Source organism: Rhinopithecus roxellana, chromosome 3 (assembly GCF_007565055.1).
Source record: "Rhinopithecus roxellana isolate Shanxi Qingling chromosome 3, ASM756505v1, whole genome shotgun sequence".
Lineage (NCBI taxonomy): Eukaryota > Metazoa > Chordata > Mammalia > Primates > Cercopithecidae > Rhinopithecus > Rhinopithecus roxellana.
In genome coordinates, this window is record NC_044551.1 from 62,601,086 (window position 1) to 62,626,129 (window position 25,044).

The 25,044-nt window shown below is 44.0% G+C and overlaps 1 protein-coding gene and 1 pseudogene across 7 annotated transcripts in view; both read right to left on the minus strand.

The window, feature by feature from the left end:
• CCDC125 (coiled-coil domain containing 125) overlaps positions 1–25,044 on the minus strand; it is a 53,104-nt gene that overhangs the window by 22,748 nt on the left and 5,312 nt on the right. For 3 of the 7 annotated variants that reach the window (XM_010380221.2, XM_030927567.1, XM_030927570.1), the window contains exons 2-7: positions 17,131–17,475; positions 9,875–9,936; positions 6,679–6,765; positions 5,425–5,502; positions 4,287–4,372; positions 1,035–1,117 (exon numbers count right to left, since the gene is read on the minus strand). In XM_010380221.2, the coding sequence (XP_010378523.1) occupies positions 1,035–1,117; positions 4,287–4,372; positions 5,425–5,502; positions 6,679–6,765; positions 9,875–9,936; positions 17,131–17,434 (700 nt within the window). In that variant the 5' untranslated portion in view covers positions 17,435–17,475. Of the gene's footprint in view, positions 1–1,034; positions 1,118–4,286; positions 4,373–5,424; positions 5,503–6,678; positions 6,766–9,874; positions 9,937–17,130; positions 17,477–25,044 lie in introns of those variants that run through there. The other 4 variants (XM_010380223.2, XM_030927572.1, XM_030927571.1 and 1 more) reach the window with 4 other exon arrangements.
• Positions 9,133–9,865, minus strand: LOC104675652 (annotated as a pseudogene).

The window sequence follows — 25,044 nt, forward strand, 5'->3', positions numbered from 1 at the left end:
CCAGGATGGTCTCGAGCTCCTGACCTCGTGATCCACCCACCTTGGCCTCCCAAAGTACTGGGATTATAGGCGTGAGCCACAGCACCCGGCCTGTTTGTTTGTTTTTAATAGAAACAAGGTTGGCCGGGCGCGGTGGCTCAAGCCTGTAATCCCAGCACTTTGGGAGGCCGAGACGGGTGGATCACGAGGTCAGGAGATCGAGACCATCCTGGCTAACACGGTGAAACCCCGTCTCTACTAAAAAATACAAAAATCTAGCCGGGCGAGGTGGCGGGCGCCTGTAGTCCCAGCTACTCGGGAGGCTGAGGCAGGAGAATGGCGTAAACCCGGGAGGCGGAGCTTGCAGTGAGCTGAGACCCGGCCACTGCACTCCAGCCCAGGCGACAGAGCGAGACTCCATCTCAAAAAACAACAACAAAAAAAGAAACAAGGTTTTGCTATGTTGCCCAGGCTGGTCTCAAACTCCTAAGCTCAAGTTATCCTCCTGCCTTGGCCTCACAAAGTTCTGGGATTACAGGCATGAGTCACTGTGCCTGGCAAGAATTGTTCACTTTTTTTTTTTTCTTTTTTTAGATGGAGTCTCACTCTGGTGTCCACGCTGGAATGCAGAGGCACAATCTTGGGTCACTGCAACCTCTGCCTCCAGAGTAAAAGCGATTCGCCTGCCTCAGCCTAATGAGTAGTTGGGACTACAGGTGTGCACCACCATGCCTGGCTAATTTTTGTATTTTGCGTAGAAATTGAGTTTCATCATGTTGGCCAGGCTGGCCTTGAACTCCTGACCTCAGATGATCTGCCCGCTTTGGCCTTCCAAAGTGCCAGGATTACAAATGTGAGCTACTGCACTCAGCCAGGAATTGTTCACTTTTAAATAGTTTTATGTTATGTGAATTTCACCTTGATAAATTTTCTTAAATTTAAAAAACCTAAATGATACATTTATTCCCTCTATTATGCTTAATGTATATTATTTCAAAATACTAGCATGTTATCTTTATTGATACATGTGCTCTTAATACAAAAATCATCATTACCTGCATTGTCAGACTTTAGCATTTTAATTTCTTCTGTTTTCACTTTCAAATTCTCTTTGAGGACTGCATTTTCACAGTTTAGCCTGGAAAAAAGTAGCCTTCAAATAACTAAAACATTAAAACTTCCTTGCTGAGTGAGAATATTTTTATTGCCATAATTGGAACACAAAAATCTAAATATAGTTTTTCCTACTTCAAAATAGTCTGGAATTTACATGTATCACAAAAATAAAAACAATTTAAAGGAATGTGGTAAGATTTTTTTTTTTTTTTTTGAGATGGAGTCTCACTTTTGTCATCCAGGCTGGAGTGCAGTGGCGCAATCTCAGCTCACTGCAACCTCCACCTCTTGGGTTCAAGTGATTCTCCTGCCTCAGCCTCCCAAGTAGATGGGATTACGGGTGTTTGCCACCACACTCAGCTAACTTTTGTATTTTTAGTAGAGACGGGGTTTCACCATGTTGGCCAGGCTGGTCTTGAACTCCTGACCTCAAGTGATCAGCCTGCCTTAACCTCCCAAAGGGCTGGGATTACAGTTGTGAGCCATAACGCCCAGCCAAGATTTTAAACATCCTCTTTTTTTTCTTTTTGAGATGGAATCTCATTATTTTACCTAGGTAGGAGTACAGTTGTATGATTTCAGCTCACTGCAACCTCCATCTCCCAGGTTCAAGTGATTCTCTTGCCTCAGCCTCCTGAGTAGCTAGGATTACAGATGCCTGCCACCACACCCGGCTAATTTTTGTATTTTAGTAGAGAAGTGGTTTCACCATGTTGGCCAGGCTAATCTCAAACTCCTGACTTCAAGTGATCTGCCCGCCTCGGCCTCCCAAAGTGCTGGGATTACAGGCGTGAGCCACCGCGCCCAGCCTAAACATACTCTTAACCCTTCTTAGTTGAGACATAATCAGAACCAGAAATATTTCTAAGCCATCTGTTTTGCATACTCATTCTCTTTACTTAATAACCATTTGAATATCAACTATATGCTTAGGTCACCTTCAGAAACTTACATACATAGGTCCTCATGTAAACTATGGACTTCGGGTAATAATGATATATCAACATTGGTTATAAAAAATGTACCACTCTGGTGGGGGATGTTGTTAGTGGGGGAGGCTGTATATATGGGAAATCCCTGTACCTTCTGCTCAATTTTGCTGTGAATCTATAACTGCTCTTAAAAAAACAAAAACAAAAACAAAAACAAACCAACAAAGTATTTCATAAAAAAAAATACATAGAGTACACCTGTGTTCATAGCAGCATCATGCAAAATAGCCAAAAGGTAGGTAACTCAAGTGTCCATCAAGAATGAATGGATAAACAAAATGGCATACATACCTAACATGGAATATTATTCAGTCTTTTTTTTGGGGGGGGGATACAAGGTTTCGCTCTGCCCAGTCTCAGGTCCGTGTAGCCTCTACCTCTTGGGTTCAAGCAATTCTCCTGCCTCAGTCTCCTGAGTAGCTGGGATTACAGGTGCATGCTACCATGCCCAGCTAATTTTTGTATTTTTGGTAGAGACAGGGTTTCACCACATTGGCCAGGTTGATCTAGAACTCCTGGCCTCAAGTAATCCGCCTGCCTCACCCTCCCAAAGTGCTGGGATTATGTAGAGAGTCAAAAGCCAGAGGATCGTGACAACTAGGCTATATGATCAAACAGCAAACTGTTCATCATGAATGCAGGATGTAGGCAAACTCACACCTGCAACTGCCACCAGAAGGTTTGCTGAGGGCAGTCACTCTCTGGTGCTGTGCTCCTTGAGGTTATCTACTGGAACATCTGGAGACTACTGTTCAAAGAATGCAGTTGTGCAACCCTGCACCGAGTTAAGCAGCTGACTGACAACCACCTCCTCCCTATCTCCCTTACTCAATAAATATGAATGGCGCTAAAAGCTCAGAGCCCTTGTTCACTAGAGCAAAGAGCCCCCTGACCTTCTTCCAAACATACTCTTTTGTCTTTATTTTTATTCCCACATTCGTCCCCCTTTGTTCAGTCCAACAGGGATTGGGGCCACGACAGGATTACAGTTGTGAGCCAAGACGCCCAACTGTAATGACTGACTTTAGAGTAAATGTATAATTTAAAGTTATTAATAAACTCATACAAATAAAAGAGTTGTTCCAAAGAAATTTTTTCTCTCTTTGGAGCTGATTGTCAGAATATAAAAATTTACCATCTTAACCATCTATTTTTCATCTTTTTTTTTTTTTAACAAGATGAGGATCTTGCTATGTCATCTACGCTAGTTTTGAACTCCTGAACCAAAGCAGTCCTCCCACCTTATTCTCCTTAAGTACTGAAATTACAGGTGTGAGCCATCATGCCCAGCTCCTCAAAAGATTTTGTTTGAAAACAACAAATAGTTCCAATTCTAAAATAATTCTTGGCCGGGCGCGGTGGCTCAAGCCTATAATCCCAGCACTTTGGGAGGCCGAGACGGGCGGATCACGAGGTCAGGAAATTGAGACCATCCTGGCTAACACGGTGAAAACCCGTCTCTACTAAAAATACAAAAAACTAGCTGGGCGAAGTGGCGGGCACCTGTAAGTCCCAGCTACTCGGGAGGCTGAGGCAGGAGAATGGCGTAAGCCCGGGAGGCGGAGCTTGCAGTGAGCTGAGATCCGGCCACTGCACTCCAGCCCGGGAGACAGAGCGAGACTCCATCTCAAAAAAAAAAAAAAAAAAGAAAAGAAAAAAAAATAACTCTTACACTGTATTTTAAGATAGAGTTTATACTATTTTGGTTTTTGGTTTTTGGTTTTGTTTTATTTTTGAGACACGGACTCACTCTGTCATCCAGGCTGAAGTGCAGTGGCCCGATCATGGCTCACTGCAGCCTCCAACTCCCAGGCCCAAGTGATCTTCACACCTCAGCTTTCCATGTAGTTGGGGCTACAGGTGCAAGCCACCACACCCAGCTACTTTTTGTATTTTTGTAGAGATAGGGTTTCAACATGTTGCCCAGGCTGGTCTCAAACTCCTGGACTCAAGTGATCCTCCTGCCTCAGATTCCCAAAGTGCTGGGATTACATGTGTGAGCCACCACACCCAGCCTATGCTTTTTTTTTTTCTTGAAGGAAAATTAACTCTAACAGAAAAATATACGACTAGTTACTGGATAAGCAATAAAAATTTTATAATCTTTTGCACTTGGCTCAAAGAAGAAAGCATAAATTACTTTTGAATTACATACATTTTAAAGGTTGTCAAAGAAAAATAATGGAGTAATATACAAACCTGTCATATTTTTGGATCCAAGATTCCTCTATATTTTTAAATCTATTATGATCAAATTCTATTTCCCATTGCAAGGCATTTATTTCCTACGGAAAGAAAATAGTACCTTCATGGCAAATTACTACAAATAAATCATTTCAGGACATTGTGAATAGCTGAAGTAAATCATATAATCAGTTCTCAGAAACGGTTTAAAGAGAAAAAATTAAGTATTGCTCATCAAGTATCTCTGACATTTGTAAACACATATAACATGCCTCTTTAGCACTCAAAACAACTCTGCCAAAACTCACTTAACATAGAAAAAATTTCAAATTGTTTGACTTCAAAATTTGCTGGACTGCTACACCTAGATTTCTCAGTGCCCACCTCCGCTGCATGTAGAGACCTCAAGCAAAATCTACTTCTGGAAATCTCAGCTCAACGGTTCCATCAAAGGAGAACACACCAAACACAGGAGACATGACCATCTAGGATGATTCCTAACTATCTTTATAGTGAAGATGAGATGGTCAGAAAGACGTATGTTCTGCCAGGCAAGGATAAGGATTAAAAAAAAATTTATTTTTTAAGAAGAAAAATGGGCCAGGCGTGGTGGCTCACGCCTGTAATCCCAGCACTTTGAGAGGTTGAGGTGGGCGGATCACGAGGTCAGGAGATCAAGACCATTCCGGCTAATGTGGTGAAATCCCGTCTCTACTAAAAACACAAAAAATTAGCCGGGTGTGGTGGCGGGCACCTGTAGTCCCAGCTACTCCAGAGGCTGAGGCAGGAGAATGGCGTGAACCTGGGAGGCAGAGCTTGCAGCCAGTAGAGATCGCACCACTGCACTCCAGCCTGGGCAACAGAGCGAGACTCCATCTCAAAAAAAAAAAAAAAAGCAGAAGAAGAAAAATGAGAAGTACCAGTTTGGCAGGCCTCCTACTACCTTAACATGGGGAAATAAAAATAACCTGAATTCATTGTGCACATGACAATCTGTTTTAGACTGCAAACTCCAAAAGGGAAGACCATCAGAACTGAAGCACACCTAGCAGAGGGTATGCACAAACGACAGATCCATTAGTATGGTGAGTTTAGGGAAATTATATTTAAAGCTTATTAAATTCAGTAAGTCTACACTAAAAGCACCAAATACCTTCTCCAAGGATCTCTTTTGTTCCATAGTTTTTTGAAGCACTGCCTGCGTATGACTTGTGGCTTTGCCAAGTATTGCCTAAGAAAAATAAAACTAGCATCAGTATAAATTAAATTTGTAATCACTCCTATGTACATCATGAAATTCTCTTTTATTTTAAGGCAATGGAAAATTAAGATGAATTGAGATAAGAATTTCACAGTGACCACCTTTTATGGAGAGTCTGATAGTTCAAAAGTCGGGAGATCTTGGTTTGGCTCTTTTCCAATGAAGGTGGGAATTAATGAATGAATTCTCCACACAAAGAAAGTGTTTAGAACAGTACTATTCATCAGTCAAAAAGTGGAAACCACCTGATATGGTTTGGCTCTGTGTCCCCACCCAGATTTCATCTTGAATTGTACTCCAATAATTCCCACATACTGTGGGAGGGACCCAGTGGGAGATAATTTGGATCATGGGGGTGGTTTCCCCCATACTGTTCTCATGGTAGTAAATAAGTTTCATGAGATCTGATGGTTTTATTGGGGTTTCCACTTTTGCATCTTCCTCATTTTCTTTTGCCACTGCCACGTACGAAGTGCCTTTCACCTCCCATCAAGATTCTGAGGCCTTCACAGCCATGTGGAACTGTAAGTCCAATTAAACCTCTTTTTTTCCCCCAGTCTTGGGTATGTCTTTATCAGCAGCATGAAAATGGACTAATACACCACCCAAATGTCCACCAACTGGTGAATGCATAAGCAAAACATAGTGCCTCTACACAATGGAGTATTACTTGGCAATAAAAAGGAAGAAAGTACTGATACATGCTACAACATGTATGAACCTCTAAAACATGCTAACTAAAAGAATCCCAATGCAAAAGAATCCAGTCACATATCTTATGATTCTATTTATATTAAATAGAAAAGGCAAATCTACAAACAGAAAGTAGATTACTGGGGATAGGGGTGGGAATGAGGAATGACTGCTGATGGGTACCAAGTCCCTTTTTTGGTGTTGGAAATATTCTAAAATTAGATTATAGTGATGGTGGTACAACTCTTATATCTTATATCTAGTAAAAATGAATTGTAGTATACATTTACATGTGAATTTCATGATATATAAATTATAAAGTTCTTAAAAATATACACACTAAAAAAACCTTCAACTATATTAAGTCCTTCTGTTTTGGTTTTAAAACTTAAAACCATATCAACATTATTACTGGAATGTGTAAGTAGTGAAAGCTTAAAAACAACTTCTTACCATGCTTTGAAGAATTTTCAATGCTTCCTCTTTACCTCTGAGTTGTCTTTGAGATGCCTCAAGTTCAGTTTTTAAAATTTCTACCTCCTGAGGACAGAAAGAAAATTAGTCTTCCTATCTGCAAGATATGCAACCCTAAAATTATCAGTTTGGCTAGTCTACATTTACCCTTGGCTCAAAGCACTTACAAATGAGGCTGAAAATTCTTCTAGACTTAGTGAGTGAACCAGACATACTAAAATTGAAAGCCTCGGCCAGGTGAGGTGGCTCACGCTTGTAATCCCTGCACTTTGGGAGGCCGAGGTGGGTGGATCACCTGAGGTCAGGAGTTCACAGCCAGCCTGGCTAACATGGTGAAACCCCATCTCTACTAAACATACAAAAAATTTGCCAGGCATGGTGGCGCACGCCTGTAATCCCAGCTACTCTGGAGGCTGAGACAGGAGAATCACTTGAACTCAGGAGGCGCAGGTTGCAGTGAGCCAAGACTGAGTCACTGCACTCCAGTCTGGGTGACAGAGTGAGACTCTGTCTCAATTAAAAAAAAAAAAAAAAAAAAAAAAAAAAAAAAAAAAAAGGGCAGGGCGCGGTGGCTCAAGCCTGTAATCCCAGCACTTTGGGAGGCCGAGACGGGTGGATCACGAGGTCAGGAGATCGAGACCATCCTGGCTAACACGGTGAAACCCCGTCTCTACTAAAAAATACAAAAAAAACCTAGCCGGGCGAGGTGGCGGGCGCCTGTAGTCCCAGCTACTCGGGAGGCTGAGGCTGGAGAATGGTGTAAACCCGGGAGGCGGAGCTTGCAGTGAGCTGAGATTGCGCCCCTGCACTCCAGCCTGGGCAACAGAGCGAGACTCCGTCTCAAAAAAAAAAAAAAATAGCTGGGCATGGTGGCTCACACCTGTAAACCCAGCTACTCCAGAGGCTGAGGCATGAGAATTGCTTGAACCAGGGAGGTTTTTGAGACAGAGTCTCACTCGGTCTCCCAGGCTGGAGTGCAGTGGCATGATCTCAACTCACCGCAACCTCCGCCTCCCAGGCTCAAGCGATTCTCCTGCCTCAGCCTCCCGAGTAGCTGGGATTGCAGGCATGCACCACTACTGCCTGGCTAATTTTTGTATTTTTAGTAGAGACGGGGTTTCACTATGTTGGCCAGGCTGGTTTCGAACTCCTGACCTCAAATGATCCACCTGCCTTGGCCTCCCAAAGTGCTGGGATTACAGGCGTGAGCCACTGCCCCAGCCCCAGTTGGCTTTCATGTTGTTTACATACTGAGGTTGCAGTTCCTTATGCAGGGACTCAAGGTTAAGGAGGCAGCTGCAGGTCCCAATCCAATGACTAGTGTCCTTATAAATTGAGGGAAATTTAGACCCAGATTCACAGGGAGAAGGCCATGTGCCAGGCAGAGGCTGGATTTCTGCAGCTACCAGCCAAGGAACACCAACGACTGCAGCAAGCATCAGAAGCTAGGAAGAGGCAAAGGACTCTCCTCTAAAGCCTTCAGAGGGAGAACGGCCTGCTGAAACTTTGGTTTCAAACTTCAGCCTCCAGAACTGAGAGCAAATAGATTTCTGTTGTTTAAAGCCACCGGTTTGTGGTACTTTGTCTCGGCAGCCGAATACAGTAGCTTTCACAGGAAGAGTCCCAAACACACACTAAGGTGGGCTTCCTATCTCCCAAAGGACAGGCACCCCTCGCAGAAACTGCAACTCCCACCAAGGCAGTGGGCTCAGCTCCTCAGGCCGCTGGAGACTCTGGGCTTCTGACTTTAATGAGGTTAAATTAAGTCAGATTGTTTGAAGCCACACATACAGGGAAAGCAAGTGGAAGGAAGTGATCTTACTTTCTGAAGGAGGAGATAAGAGAAGTAGGGTGGAAAGGAGAACCGGTGTGCATGTTTACATAAGTAGCTTCTTTAAGAGATGAGGTGGATAAGAAACAGAGGAGGCCAGTTGAAAAGGATGAGCTCTCGAGTGTGGTTCAGCAAGAATATCTGGAAAGCCAAAATTTGCCTTCCCCACAGATTTGGTACCATTTAAACAAAGTATCTATCAATGGACTTTTTTCACTTGAGAATTTTTTTTTTTTTTTAATCAAAAGTCTCTTACTGGTCCTGCTTGCATGAGTAGCAGTGACCAGGGGAAAAGGGAGAGGAACCAGCCAGCACAGGGAGGGGTCATCTCCACAACATTCCATTTATACACAGAACTAAACAGACAAGCACAGAGTCATTATTGCAGTTACAAGTCGGCAGCAAGGGAAGTGGGAGGAACAGGTGGGGAGTGGGGGTGTTGTTAAAAAATACAGGCCCCCCCAACAACTGGGGTGCCTGGGGGGAACTTGGTCTGCTTCAACCCAAGAGGAATCAGAAGCTCAAAAGCAGTTTGGGAAGGCCAGAACCATCAGGGATGCAGGGAGGAGGAAGATCCAGGCGGTGGGGGGGGGTCTGTTTGGCAAATGGGGTGAAGGGCTTGCCCTTCCCCTGCTGGGATCCCCCAACCCCTCCTATCTGGCAGGAAGGGGGCAGCCTGCAACCCCCAGGACAGGTGTGGGGCTGCCAGATGCTCCAGGCAGGGGGCCAGAAAGGGCTCACGAAGGCTTGCCTTCCAGGCAGATGACCACACTGCCCCCAGCTTCTCTGCCAGGGTGCAGTGGTCCTTGACCTCCTCATAGTATTTTGCTTGTAATTCTTGCTTGATCCCTGTCAGCTTCTTGTTGATGGCGTCCTTGGAGCTGGTATTGATCATTTTGCTCTTAAGGGGCACAGACTCAGGGGCCCAGAAGATAAACACCAAGTCCTCCTTCTTGCTCTCCTTGGTCTCGTAGGTTGCGTCACAGAGGGCGTAGTGGCAATCCATCCTTATCTGGCAACATCTTGACAAAGGTGGCATAGGGGTCGTCGACAGTCTGGCCCACATCGCCCACCAGGATCTCCTTGCCCTCCTCCAGGATGATGTTCTTCTTGTCCTCACTCAGGCAGAAGAGCACCGCCTTCTTACGCTTCTTCAGCTCCTCTGGCATTGAAGACTTACACACCTTCATGTCGTTGAACACCTTGATGACACTATCAGAGACAGCCACACCGGAGGCCATGTTTCCGGAAGCGAAAAGGAGAGGGCACGGAGAGCCGCAGAAGACGAGAGCACTGCAGCCGCTGCTGGGACCCAACTAAACCAAGAATTTTTGTAGTACCTACCTCTAAAGTCTCATGAAGACATTGCCTTAATTCTTCATTTGACAATTCTGAATTCGAATCTACTTGCGGGGAGAAAAGAATCTATTAGGGGGAAATTTTTGAATTTTTTAACTAATTAAACATAGGACATTTGTTTACAAATTACCCAATACAGGCATCCCCTAAATTGCAAAGAGAAGAAAATTATAATAGACCACCAGGTGCGGTGGCTCACACCTGAAATCCCAGCAATTTGGGAGGCCTAGGCGGGCAGATCACTTGAGGTCATGAGTTCAAGGCCAGCTTGGTCAACATGGTGAAACCCCGTCTGTACTAAAAATACAAAAATTAGCTTGGCATGGTGGTGCCTGCCTATAGTCCCAGCTACTCGAGAGGCTGAGACAGGAGAATCGCTTGAACCCAGGAGGCGGAGGTTGCAGTGAGCAGAGATTGTGACACTGTATTACAGCCTGGGCAACACAGTGACTCTGTTTCAAAAAAAATTTTTTAACAGACCATACTATGGTAAAAATATGAGTGTAAAGCATTTCACAAATGAAAAGACACATACTGTACTTTTGAATACAAAAAATTTTTAAATAGATTCTAAGGATCGCTTGAGGCCAGGAGTTAGAAATAAGCCTAGGCAACACAGACCTCCGTCTCTATGAAATGTAAAATAAAAAATTAGCTAGACATGGTGATGTGCTTGCTGGTAGTCCCAGCTACGTGGGAAACTGAGGTGGGAGGATCACTTGAGTCCAGGAGTTTGAGGCTGCAGTAAGCTATGACTGTACCACTATCCTCCAGCTTGAGCAACAGAGCAAGACCATCTAAAAAAACAAAAAAGGACTCTCAAATAAAACAGATGTTAATGAGTTGGTTAATTACTACATTCAAATAAAAATATAGAAAAACATGAATATTGGTGAGTAAAATAAATAGATTTTGTTGTTTAGGCTTAAGCTTGAATGATGTAGTGGTATAAATATATAAGAAATAACTTTGGCTGGGCGCAGTGGCTCACGCCTATAATCCCAGCACTTTGGGAGGCCGAGGCAGGTGGATCACTTGAGGTAAGGAGTTCAAGACCAGCCTGGCCAACATGGTGAAACCCCATTGCTATTAAAAATACAAAAATTAGCTGGGCGTGGTGGTGCCTGCCTGTAGTCCCAGCTACTCAAGAGAGTGAAGCAGAAGAATTGCTTGAACCCGGGAGGCAGAGGTTGCAGTGAGCCGAGATCTCACCATTAGACTCCACCTGGGCGACAAGAGAAAAAAAAAAATTTATTTTTTTCTCAAAAAAATAAAAATAATAAAAATAATAACCTGAAGGCTGGGCACGGTGGCTCACACCTGTAATCCCAGCACGTTGGGAGGCTGAGGCAGGCAGATCACCTGAGGTCAGGACTTTAAGACCAGCCTGTCTATATGGTGAAACCCTGTCTCTACTAAAAATAAAAGTTAGTCAGGCATGGTGGTGCACACCTATAGTCCCAGCTATGTGGGAGGCTGAAGCAGGAGAATCCTGCTTGAACCCAGGAGAGGGGGGTTGCAGTGTGCCGTGATTGCGCCGCTGTACTCCAACCTAGGCAACAGAGCGAGATTTTGTCTCAAAAACAAAACAAAACAAAACAAAACAAAAGGCCAGGTGCAGTGGCTCACACCTATAATCCTAGCACTTTGGGAGGCTGAGAAGGGTGGATCATCTGAGGTCAGGAGTTCGAGACCAGCCTGGCCTACATGGTGAAACCCCATCTCTACTAACAAATACAAAAATTAGCTGGGCATGGTGGCAGGAGCCTCTAATCCCAGCTACTCAGGAAGGTGAGGCATGAGAATCGCTTGAACCTGGGAGTCAGAGGTTGCAGTGCACTGAGATCGCACCATTGCACTCCAGCCTGGGCAACAAGAGCAAAACTCCATATCAATTAAAAAAAAAAAAAAAAAAAAAACCTAAATTTAATTTCTTTCCAAAAAGAATGACTAGAAGAGTCCTGTAACTTCAATTATTTGCTCCTTAATGTGATCAATTGAGAAGTTAAACTGAGCTTCCTAAGAGCTTCATTTTCCTTTCTGCCTCAATGGCAATAAAAAAAAAAAAAGAAAGAAAGAAAAAAATTAAAGTGGTAAATTATAAGCAAGAGTATAGGAAGTAAAAAAAACTTTTTTTGAGAAGAATGTTTACTTTGAAAAAATATTTCTCAAAACAACTTTCTTTGCTATTCTGAAATTTCATTAACATGACAGTATCTAAGGCAAAACCTAAATCATGTTTGTACTGTGATGGATGATACAGGCTTCCAAGGAGGGACAGAATGACTCTGGGTTGGCAGTGACAAGTTCTGTTCTATTAATACTTGTGGTAGGCAGAATATTATGTCCACATGCCAATTCCCAGAAGCTATGAACACATGGCAAAAGGAATTTGCAGATGTGATGAGATTAAGGATTTTGAGACGGGAGAGTACTCTGAATTATCCAAGTGAGTCCAGTGTACTCATAAGAGTCCTTATAAATGAAAGAGGGAGACAAGAAGGTCAATGTCAGAGTGATATGATGTGAGAAAGACTCAGCCATTATTGACTTTGAAGATGGGGAGGCGGCCATGAACCAAGGAATGCAGTAGCCTCTGGAGCTAGAAAAGACAAGGGAGTAGAGTCTCCCCACCGAATCTCCAGAAGGAACACACCCTGCCAACACCCTGGCTTTAGCCCAGTGAAATTTATTTGGGACTTTTTTTTTTTTTTTTTTTTGAGACGGAGTCTCGCTCTCTCGCCCAGGCTGGAGTGCAGTGGCTGGACCTCAGCTCACTGCAAGCTCCGCCTCCCGGGTTTATGCCATTCTCCTGCCTCAGCCTCCGGAGTAGCTGGGATTACACGCGCCCGCCACCTCGCCCGGCTAGTTTTTTGTATTTTTTAGTAGAGACGGGGTTTCACTGTGTTAGCCAGGATGGTCTCGATCTCCTGACCTCGTGATCCACCCGTCTCGGCCTCCCAAAGTGCTGGGATTACAGGCTTGAGCCACCGCACCCGGCCATATTTGGGACTTTTTTTTCCAGAGAGAGGGTCTTGCTTTATTGCTCAGGCTGCAGTGCTCCTGCATCAGCTTCTCAGGTAGCTGGACTACAGGTGCACACTACTACACCTGGCTAATTTTTAAACATTTTTTCTGTGGAATTGTGGTCTTTCTATGTTGACCAGGCTGGTCTTGAACTCCTGGCCTCAAGCAATTCTCCCACCTCGGCCTCCCAAAATGCTGGGATTACAGGCATCAGCTACCACACATAGCCTGTTTGGGACTTCTGACCTGCAGAACTGTAAAATAATAAATTTGTGTTGTTTTAAGGCATTAAATTTGTGGTATTTTGGAAATTATCTGTTAGTGATAGGACCAACTTTGATAAAAAGAAAAGTTCATAACCCAACAAAATGGGAACTCACACTATTACTATTTAAATCTTATTTATACCCCAGTGTTTCTTCATGTTTTTTGTTTGTTTGATGGAGTCTTGCTCTGTTGCCCAGGCTAGAGTGCAGTGGTGTAATCTTGGCTCACTGCAACCCCCGCCTCCCAGGTTCAAGTGATTCTCCTGCCCCAGCCTCCCAAGTAGCTGGGATTACAGGCTCCTGCCACCACGCCCAGCTAATTTTTTTGTATTTTTAGTAGAGACGGGGTTTCACCATCTTGGCCAGGCTGGTCTCAAACTCCTGACCTTGTGATCCACCCACCCCGGCCTCCCAAAGTGTTGGGATTGCAGGCGTGAGCTACCATACCTAGCCTCTGCATGTTTTTATAAAGGCATCTTAGCATCATGCTCAGTTTTCAACATTTTGCTTGCAAAACAGTATCCTTTCTCTATACACAATAAGGAATTGGAAGAAAAATATAAAAATAATCCCATTCTAATTTCAAGAGGGATTTTGAAGGATGGGGATGAACCCTGAGCTACCACGTATTTTTGTAAATCTGAAACCATGTTTCTTAAATCACTCTTATGTTGTTCTAATTTGTGTTTGTTCAACTTTGTGGGGAAGTTTCAGAAGAGGAAGTTTTGCAACATTGATTACAAAAGATTTAGCCAGATAACAGCTGGTGCCATGGTACAGGCATGGGCTTATCCACAGATTCCTGATCATTTTGGAGTTGTAACATTATATCACAATATGATGTTAAATTTTATTATTTCCATAAGGTAAGGTATAATTTCTTTTTGGTTATGATAAGTTAAGACAAACTGTTTTGACAATTTTTGAGTTTCATGACATCCTAAAATAACCAGAAGCATCTCTGTTCTTCCTGGAACACTCCTTTCCCAAAGATCCACTGCCTTACTCACCACTTCATTCCAGTGCTCAGGCCGAGGTGGGAGGACTGCTTGAGGTCAGGAGTTTGAGACCAGTCTCGGTAACATAGTGAGACCTTGTCTCTAGAATTTTTTTTTTTTTTTTTGAGATGGAGTCTTGCTCTGTCACCAGGCTGGAGTGCAGTGGCATGATCTCAGCTCACTGTAACCTCCGCCTCCCAGGTTCACACGATTCTCCTGCCTCAGCCTCCTGAGTAGCTGGGATTACAGGTGCATGCTACCATGCCTGGCTAATTTTTGTATTTTTAGCAGAGATGGGGTTTCACCATGTTGGTCAGGCTGGTCTCGAACTCCTGACCTCGTGATTTGCCCACCTCAACCTCCCAAAGTGCTGGGATTACAGGCATGAGCCACGGTGCCTGGCCGAAAAAATTTCTTTTAAATTAGCTGGGTATGGTGGAACATACCTGTAGTCTCAGCTATTCAGGAGGCTGAGGCAAGAGGATTGCTTAAGCCCAGGACTTTGAGGTTGCAGTGAGCTATGATCGTGCTGCTGCACTCCACCTTGGTGACACAGTGAGACCCTCTCTTTTTATTTATTTTTTTAATTTTTTTTTTTTTTGGAGACGGAGTCTCACTCTGTCACCCAGGCTGGAGTGCAGTGGCGCGATCTGGGCTCACTGCAAGCTCCACCTCCCAGGCCCACACCATTCTCCTGCCTCAGCCTCCCAAGTAGCTGGGACCACAGGCGCCCGCCACCGCGCCCGGCTAATTTTTTGTATTTTTAGTAGAGATGGGGTTTCACTGTGTTAGCCAGGATGGTCTCGATCTCCTGAACTTGTGATCCGCCCGCCTCAGCCTCCCAAAGTGCTGGGATTACAGGCGTGAGCCACCGCGCCCGGCCGACCCTCTCTTTTTAAAAAAGAAAAAGGCCAGGCATGGCGGCTCACGCCTGTAATTCCAGCATTTTGGGAGGCCAAGGCGGGCGTATCACTTGAGGTCAGGAGTTTGAAACCAACCTGGCCAACGTGGTAAAACCCCATTTCTACTAAAAATAAAAAAATTAGCTCGGTGTGGTGGCACGTGCTTGCAGTCCTAGCTACTCGGGAGGCCGAGGCACAAGAATTGCTTGAATCCAGGAGGTGGTGGTTGCAGTGAGCCAAAATTGTACCACTGCACTCCAGCCTGGGTGACAAGAGTGAGACTCCACCTCAAAAATAATAAATAAAAATAAAAATAAAGAAAAGAAAAAAGAAAAAAAAGTCATCTCCTTACAGGAGCCTTCCTAACCCTGGCCTGAAATACTAGCGCCCCATTTCCCATAATCACTCACTATCCCTTCACTTACCACTGCCCGATGTTACACATCTGTTGACTTGCAGAGTTTTGTTTTTTTTTCTTTTCTTTTCTTCTTTTTTTTTTTTTTTCCTCTGTCACCCAGGCTGGAGTGCAGTGGTACAATTTTGGCTCACCACAACCTCCGCCTCCCGGGTTCAAGCAATTCTTGTGTCTCGGTAACATAGTGAGACCTTGTCTCTAGAATTTTTTTTTTTTTTTTTTTGAGATGGAGTCTTGCTCTGTCACCAGGCTGGAGTGCAGTGGCATGATCTCAGCTCACTGTAACCTCCGCCTCCCAGGTTCACACGATTCTCCTGCCTCAGCCTCCTGAGTAGCTGGGATTACAGGTGCATGCTACCATGCCTGGCTAATTTTTGTATTTTTAGCAGAGATGGGGTTTCACCATGTTGGTCAGGCTGGTCTCGAACTCCTAGAACTCCGGCTAATTTTTATATATTTAGTAGAGATGGGGTTTACCATGTTGACTAGGCTGGTCTCAAGCTCCTGACCTCAAGTGATCCACCCTCCTTGGCCTCCCAAAGTGCTGGGATTACAGGTGTGAGCCACTGCGCCTGGCCCACAGGTTTATTTTCTGTCTCCTGTATTAGAATGTGAAATCCATGACATTAGGGCCCTTGTCTATTTTGTTTACTGACATTATTCTCAGAAATTAGACCGGTGCCTGACACCTAATGATGCCCAATAAATATTTATTGACTACAAAACAAAGTACATCACAAAAAAAGGCAAGGTTGGTAATCATTTACAGATATCATTAACAAATATAAGGCCGGGCGCGGTGGCTCAAGCCTGTAATCCCAGCACTTTGGGAGGCCGAGACGGGTGGATCACGAGGTCAGGAGATCGAGGCCATCCTGGCTAACACGGTGAAACCCCGTCTCTACTAAAAAATACAAAAAACTAGCCGGGCGAGGTGGCGGGCGCCTGTAGTCCCAGCTACTCGGGAGGCTGAGGCAGGAGAATGGCGTAAACCTGGGAGGCGGAGCTTGCAGTGAGCTGAGATCTGGCCACTGCACTCCAGCCCGGGAGACAGAGCAAGACTCCGTCTCAAAAAAAAAAAAAAAAAAACAAAAAAAACAACAAAAAAAACCAAATATATTAGATGTATAAAACTACTGTACTTCAAAATTGCACAATATTTAGAAATACAAACATCAACTACTTTTGTACTACCACCAATCCCAAGAGATGAATAAAGATAAATTTCTAAAGGCTGGGTGCGGTGGCTCGCGCCTGTAATCCCAGCACTTTGGGAGGCCAAGGTGGGCAAATCGCTTGAGGTCAGGAGTTTGAGACCAGCCTGGCCAAGATGGTGAAACCGTGCCTCTACTAAAAACAAAAATTAGCCAGGTGTAGTGGTGCGTGCCTGTAATCCCAGCTACTCCAGTGGCTGAGGCAGGAGAATTGCTTGAACCCGGGGGACGCAGGTTGCAGTGAGCCGAGATCGTGTGCCCCCGTACTCCAGCCTGGGTGACAGGGCAAGACTCTGTCTAGAAAAAAAAAAGAAAAAAATCTAAAATCCAATACGGTTATTTATTTTAGATTTTGGAAGGGTTATAGCTTTGATACTATTCACAGGAGAAAGAAAGGAGAGGAAATTCAGCATTCTTACCAGTGCTACTTTGTCGTCTGTAATTGGACATTCTGGACACTTGAGGGAATGTATCTTGCAGGCTCTTATGCTTGGAATACTGAAAACTCGCTTCACTTCTTTCTTCTCCCTTTCTCGGAAATGGAGGAGGGCTAAAGTTCTTTCCATCTGATCTTTTTCTAGACCTATGTGAAAATTCTACTTCATAAATCCCACCAGGTTTCCTTCCGAGGCCATACCCTAAATCACCTTCTGTCATGTCATCCTCTTCTGTTTCCCAGAGCTGCACGTCTGACTCACTTGATGACCTCGCCACCTTGCTCATGAGCCAAATGCCGTCTTTATCATACGAAAAAAATGGGTTGTCTGTAGTTAAGAAGAAGAGTAGTTAGGAAACCGTCAGTAGATCCAGCAATCTCACTTCTGGGTATTTACCCAAAACTGATTTGAAATCAGTATGTCAAAGAGATGTCTGCATTCCCATGTTCACTGTAGCACTGTTTACAATAGCCAAAATATGGAATCAACCTAAGTGTCCATCAAAGAGGAATAGGTGAAGAAAATATGGTGTGGTGTGTGTGTGTGTGTGTGTGTGTGTGTGTGTACAATGGAATACTAGTCAGCCTTGAAAAAGAAGGAAATCCTGTCATTTGGGACACCATGGTTGGAACTGGAAAACATTATGCAAGGTGTAACATGCCAGGCACAGAAAGACAAATACCACATGTTCTCCCTTATGTATAAAATAAAAAACAGGCCGGGCACGGTGGCTCAAGCCTGTAATCCCAGCACTTTGGGAGGCCGAGACGGGCGGATCACAAGGTCAGGAGATCGAGACCATCCTGGCTTCCACAGTGAAACCCCGTCTCTACTAAAAACACAAAAAACTAGCCGGGCGAGGTGGCGGCGCCTGTAGTCCCAGCTACTCGGGAGGCTGAGGCAGGAGAATGGCGTGAACCCGGGAGGCGGAGCTTGCAGTGAGCTGAGGTCTGGCCACTGCACTCCAGCCTGGGTGACAGAGCAAGACTCCATCTCAAAAAAAAATAAAAAATAAAAAAATAATAAAAAACAATCAGCCGGGCGAGGTGGCTCACGCCTGTAATCCCAGCACTTTGGGAGGCCAAGGTGGGCAGATCCTGAGGTCTGGAGATCGAGACCATCATGGCTAACATGGTGAAACCCCGCCTCTACTAAAATACAAAAAAATTAGCCGGGCGTGGTGGTGGGTGCCTTTAGTCCCAGGTACTCAGGAGGCTGAGGCAGAAGAATGGCGTGAACCCAGGAGGCGGAGCTGGCAGTGAGCCAAGATTGCGCCACTGCACTCCAGCCTGGGCGAGAGTGAGACTCCGTCTCAAAATAATAATAATAATAATAATAATATAAAAAACAAACTCAAAGGAGAAGAAAAATGGTGGTTACCAGAGGCTGGGGGATGGGAGGAATGGGGAGATGATTGGTCAAAGGGCACAAAGTCCTAGTTAGACAGGAAGAATAAGGTTTTTTCCTTTGCAATACATTGTACAGCACAGTGAATATAACAAAAATGTATTGTACATTTCAAAATTGCTCATAGAATAAATTTCAAATATTCTCACCACAAAAATGATTAAGTATTTGAGACGATGGATATGTTAATCAACTTGATTTAATTATTCCACATTGATTCATAATCATAACATCACTTTGTACCTCATAAATATAGACAGCTATAATCTGTCAATTTACAATTAAAAAAACAAAAAACCTAACAAAATGAAAAAAAACCCATCAGTAAAGTCATGTGTCACTCAATGATGGGAATACATTCTGAGAAATGTGTTGTTAGGCAATTTTGTCATTGTGTGAACATCATAGAGCATACATATACAAACCTAGATAGTACAGCCTACTATACCCCTGGGCTACATGGCTTAGCCTATAGTTCCTAGTCTACAAACATGTATAGCATGTTATAGCACTGAATACTGTAGGAAATCGTTACACATGGGTCAATATTTGTGTATGTAGACATACCTAAACATAGAAAAGGAACAGTAAAAATACAATAGTATCTTATGGGACTACCACTCTCTATGTGGTCTGTCACTGACTGAAACATAATTTGGTGCATAACTGTATAATAAAGCTGAATTTTTCAGGGAGAAAAAGTTTCTTCCTGTATTATACAGGCATGAATATCCCAGGAATGCACTCGTACATAAATGCCCTTGCAATCCAATTATAAGTATTTAATATTTCAGAACTCTTTTTTTTTTAGACGGAGCTTCGCTCTTGTTGCCCAGGCTGGAGTGCAGCGGCGCAATCTTGACTCACCGCAACCTCCGCCTCCCGGGTTCAAGTGATTATCCTGCCTCAGCCTCCCAAGTATCTCGAATTACAGCCATGCGCCACCATGCCCGGCTAATTTTCTATATATTTTTTAGTAGAGATGGGGTTTCTCCATGTTGATCAGGCTGGTTTCGAACTCCTGACCTCGGGTGATCCACCTGCCTTGGCCTCCCAAAGTGCTAGGATTACAGGCGTGAGCCACCATGCCAGCCGGGTTTTGTTTTTTCATTTGTTTGTTTGAGAGACGAGGTCTAGCCATGTTGCCCAGGCTGGTCTCCAACTCGTGGGCTCAAGTGATTCTCCCAACTAGGCCTCCGGAGTAGCTGGGATGACAGGAGTGAGGCACCATGTGGGAGTGGGGAGCAGATATACTCCACACTCAATAAATACTTGTTTAGTAACCAAATAAAGGAAGAGAGGAATAAAGAAACAAACTAAAATACAATCATCCCAAGGAATCCAAGGGGAACTGGTTCCAGGACCCCTGTGTATTTCCTTGGATCTTCAAATTCTTAGCCAGGCATGGTGGCTCACACTTGTAATATCAAGGCTTTGGGAGGCTGAGGCTAGAGGATTGCTTGAGCTGAGGACTTTGAGACCAGCCTGGGCAACACAGTGAGAACCTGTCTCTACAAAAAAAAAAAATTTTTTTTTTTTTTTTTTGAGACAGCGTCTTGCTCTGTCACCCAGGCTGGAGTGCCGTGGTGCAATCTCGGCTCACTGCAACCTCCACCTCCTGGATTCAAGCAATTCTCCTGGTTCAACCTCCTGAGTAGCTGGGATTACAGGCGTGTGGCACCACACCTGGTTAATTTTTGTATTTTTAGTAGAGACGGGGTTTCACCATGTTAGTCAGGCTGGTCTCAAACTCCTGACATCATGATACACCCGCCTCAGCCTCCCAAAGTGCTGGGACTACAGGCATGAGCCACGGCACCCAGCCCAAAATTTTTTTAAAAAATTAGCTGGTGGCACATGCCTACTCAGGAGGCTGAGGTGGGAGAATTGCTTGGGTCCGGGAGGTGAAGGCTGCAGTGAGCCATAACTGTGCCTCTACATTCCAGCTTGAGCTACAGAGCAACACTCTATCTCAAAAAACTTTTTGTTAATTTGTTAATAAAAATGTATCATATTTGCATATTATCTAGGCACATCCTCCTGGGTACTTTATATATATTTTCAATTGTCTCTAAATTACTTATAACAGCTAATACAATGCCTATACATCACTTCATTCCCGTGGATTTAACCTCGTATTCTGAGTGCTGCAAATTCATCTTTGTTTTTGGAGCACTGTGGATTTTTTTCCCAAATATTTTCAATCCTGGTTGCTTGAATCAACCAATGTGGAACCCACGGAGCTCCTATCCTACCTCAGGCCACCCAGAACAGGTTTGGTTAGACTGTACTTGCTTTTAGGGCAGAAAAACAAAACTGGCACGCTAGCAGGACTCCACAGCAGACACAGAGGAGTTATGCCTGCCTTTCTTTCCTGCAGAAAACTTCTCCTGGCAAAAATGCCTACAGATCAACTAGTATCACTCAACCCTCCCCACATGGAGACCACCCCAGTCACCTACTTGGTGACAGTGAAGCAGGTGGGAGAAGCAGAAATGCTCAACCTTGTGCCTCCAGTACAGAGTGCAGTTAAGAGGGACTTTCACCACCAGGCATTTCAAAACAGCTGCTTTGCTATAGCTATTTAGAAATATTTCATCCTTCTCTCAAGGCTCATTAAAAAAAAAAAGTGGGGTGTGGGGGTATAAACACATCTAACATTTTTCTCTAAATATCCTGCTATTTAAGTAGCTGCTTGCCAAAACTTCCGAAGACATTTAATCTCAGTCTTGCATTTGTTGTGGAGATCTCTATTCTTCCACTATTAAAACCTTATATAGATACCAAACAAATCTGACCACGTATTAAGGAATTTCAGTCATTTTTAGGGTCAAAATGCCATATATTTTCTTTTTTTTTTTTTTTTGGAGACGGAGTCTCGCTCTGTCACCTGGGCTGGAGTGCAGTGGCCGGATCTCAGCTCATCGCAAGCTCCGCCTCCCGGGTTTATGCCATTCTCCTGCCTCAGCCTCCCGAGTAGCTGGGACTACAGGCGCCCACCACCTCGCCCAGCTAGTTTTTTGTATTTTTTAGTAGAGACGGGGTTTCACCATGTTAGCCAGGATGATCTCAATCTCCTGACCTCGTGATCCGCCCGTCTCGGCCTCCCAAAGTGCTGGGATTACAGGGTTGAGCCACCACGCCCAGCCCAAAATGCCATATATTTTCAATGTTAAAAACAAAGACCCTTAAAAGATTTGAACAGATATGTCATAAAAGAAGATATATGGATGGAAAGATGCTCAGCATCATTAGTCATCAGGCAATTATAACTTAAACCACAGTGAGATCCCACCTCACAGCACTGACAATTCCAAGTGCTGTTGAGGATGTGGAGTACTGAAACTCTCATACATTGGTGATGTGAGTAAAACATGGTACAACCACTGTGGAAAACAATTTGACAGCTTCTTATAAACATGTGACCTGGCAACTGCATTCTTCAGGATTTACTCAAGAGAAATAGAACCCTATATCCATACTAAGATGTGTGCATGAATATTCATACATCACTCGATTTGTCAAAAACTGGAAACAACTGAAGTGTCCATCTTCAGTAAAACAAAGAAACTGTGGTCTGTCCATACAACAGAATATATTTGTCAGTAAAGAACAATGCATTTCTGATATATGCAATGACTTTCCCAGACATTATGCTAACAAAAAAGCACATACTAGGCCAGATGTGGTGGCTCCCACATGTAATCCCAGCATTTCAGAAGGCTGAGGTAAGGATCACTTGAGGCCAGGAGTTGGAAACCAGCCTGGGCAACATAGCGAGATCCCCATCACTAATTAAAACAATAAATAAATAAACAACAGCACATACTGTATGAAATACTGGCAAAACTAACGTACAATGATGGTAAACAAATTAATGGCTGCTTGGCATGGGAGAAATGACCACAAAGGGCATGAGGGAAGTTTTCTGAGGTAATGGAAAACCTCTATATCTTCACTAGAGTGGCTACTTATTAAAAATAATTAGGCTGGGTGTGGTGGTTCACGCCTGCAATCTCAGCAGTTTGGGAGGCCAAGGTGAGCAGATCACCTGAGGTCAGGAGTTCAAGACCTGCCTGGTCAACATGGTGAAACCTCGTCTCTACTAAAAAATACAAAAAATTAGCCAGGTGTGGTGGTGCACACCTGTAGACCCAGCTATTTGGGAGGCTGAGGCAGGCGAATGGCTTGAACCCGGCAAGTGGGGTTGCAGTGAGTCAAAATTATGCCACTGCACTCCAGCCTGGGCAACAGAGTGAGACCCTGCCTCAAAAAAAAAAAAAAAAAGATGTAATAATACCTAGTACTTGTTGCCTGCTTTCCATGTGCTGGACAGTTTTAAGTGCCTTAGATTATTACATTTATTCTTTACAAACACTCTGCAAGACAATACCATTATTAAGTATGAAAATTAAACTGAAGCAGACAGAGACTAACACAGCCACAGAAGTGGAGATGGATTTTTTTTTTTTTTAAGAGACAGGGTCTCGGGCTGGGCACGGTGGCTCACGTCTGTAATTCCAGCACTTTTGGAATTCGAGGTGGGTGGATCACGAGGTCAAGAGTTCAAGACCAGCCTGACCAATGTAGTGAAACCTCATCTCTACTAAGAAGACAAAAATTAGTCGGATGTAGTGGTGGGCGCCTGTAATCCCAGCTACTCAGGAGGCTGAGGCAGGAGAATCACTTGAAACCAGAAGGCGGAGGTTGTGGTAAGCCAAGATTGTGCCACTGCACTCCAACCTGGGTGAAAAAGCGAAACTCTGTCTCCAAAAAAAAACCAAAGGGACAGTGTCTCACTCTGTTGCTTGTTGCTTAGGCTGAAGTGCAGTAATGCATCCACAGCTCACTGCAGCCCCGACCTCTTAGGCTCAAGTGATTCTCCCACCTCAGTCTCCAAAGTAGCTGGGACTACAGATGTGTACCACGTTGCCAGGCTAATTTTTAATTCTTTTTGTAGAAACAGGGTTTCAGGCCAGCCGGTCTTGAACTTCTGACCTCAAGGGATCCTTCTACCTCAGCCTCCCTAAGTCCTGGGATTACAGGCATGAGCTACCACCCCTGGCCCAGAGACAGATTTTTAATCCAGATGTCTGATGTCAGAGCCAACACTCTTAGCCACTATTTTCTATTACTTGGAGAATTTCAACGAAATTAACATCAGAGTATACCAAGGTTCTATTATTTATGACTTCAAATAGAACTTAAAGTAAAAGTCTAAAATACCTAGTTTGAGCAACATCTAACAGACATTCTGGAGCCATTTTTTTCCAGATTTTTATAAAATCATCTTGGTTCTTTTACAAGATTATTTCCTTAAAAAGGAGATTTATCTATTTTGTCAAGGTAGATAAGAAGATGTTTATTGAATCAAAGAATAATCCCTTGGGAGGCTGTGTTTTACCTCTAGTGCAGTAGACTCCTGCTTACTAAGGGCAACCTCTGGCCTGCATTAAGAAGGGTGTGGTCAGGATTAGGCAGGCAGCAGAGAAGAAAATGAAATTGGTCAACACAAGGGGAAAAAGCTGTAAAAGGAAAGAGTAAGCAATTGTAGAGTTAGCTAAGAACATTTTTCAATCCACCACATAAATTCAGGCATCATGGGTACATCTTCCTGCTATTCAGAGTTCAACATAATGAGGTTTTGTTGTTGTTGTTGTTGTTTTCTTTGTTTTTATCCCTAGCCACTGTTTCTTAAACTTAATTTCAGGCTGGGAATGGTAGCTCATGCCTGTAATTCCTGCACTTTGTGAGGCCAAAGGAGGAGGACTGCATGAGCCTAGCAGTTCAGACCAGGCTGGGCAACACAGTGAGACCTCATCTCTACAAAAAAAGGAAAAAAAAGAAAATTGCTGAGCATGGTGGTGCACACCTGTAGTCCCAAGCTACACTGGAGCCTGAGGTGGGAAGTCGAGCCTGCAGTGAGCTGTGATCATGCCACTGCACTGTAGTCTGGTCAACAGAGCAAGACCCTGTCTCTAAAAACAAATAAAATAAAATGTAACTTCAGGGACTGCTGACTGTATATTCTCCCACTATTTTTTTCTTTTTTTTTTTTTTTTAGATGGAGTCTTGCTCTGTCGCCCAGGCTGGAGTGCAGTGGTGCCATCTTGGCTCAATGCAAGCTCTGCCTCCTGGGTTCATGCCATTCTCCTGCCTCAGCCTCCCGAGTAGCTGGGACTAAAGGTGCCCGCCACCACGCCCGGCTAATTTTTTGTATTTTTAGTAGAGATGAGGTTTCACCGTGTTAGCCAGGATGGTCTCGATCTCCTGACCTCGTGATCTGCCCACCTTGGTCTCCCAAAGTGCTGGGATTTACAGGTGTGAGCCACTGCGCCTGGCCTATTCTCCCACTGTTTATATGCTAATAGTAAGGTAACATGAAATACCATACAAATTAAACTTCACTTTTGAAACACATTACTTCCACAAAAGTGAAAATATTTGAAGTTACTATTCAACCAGTTTAATGTATTCAGGGTTGATGAC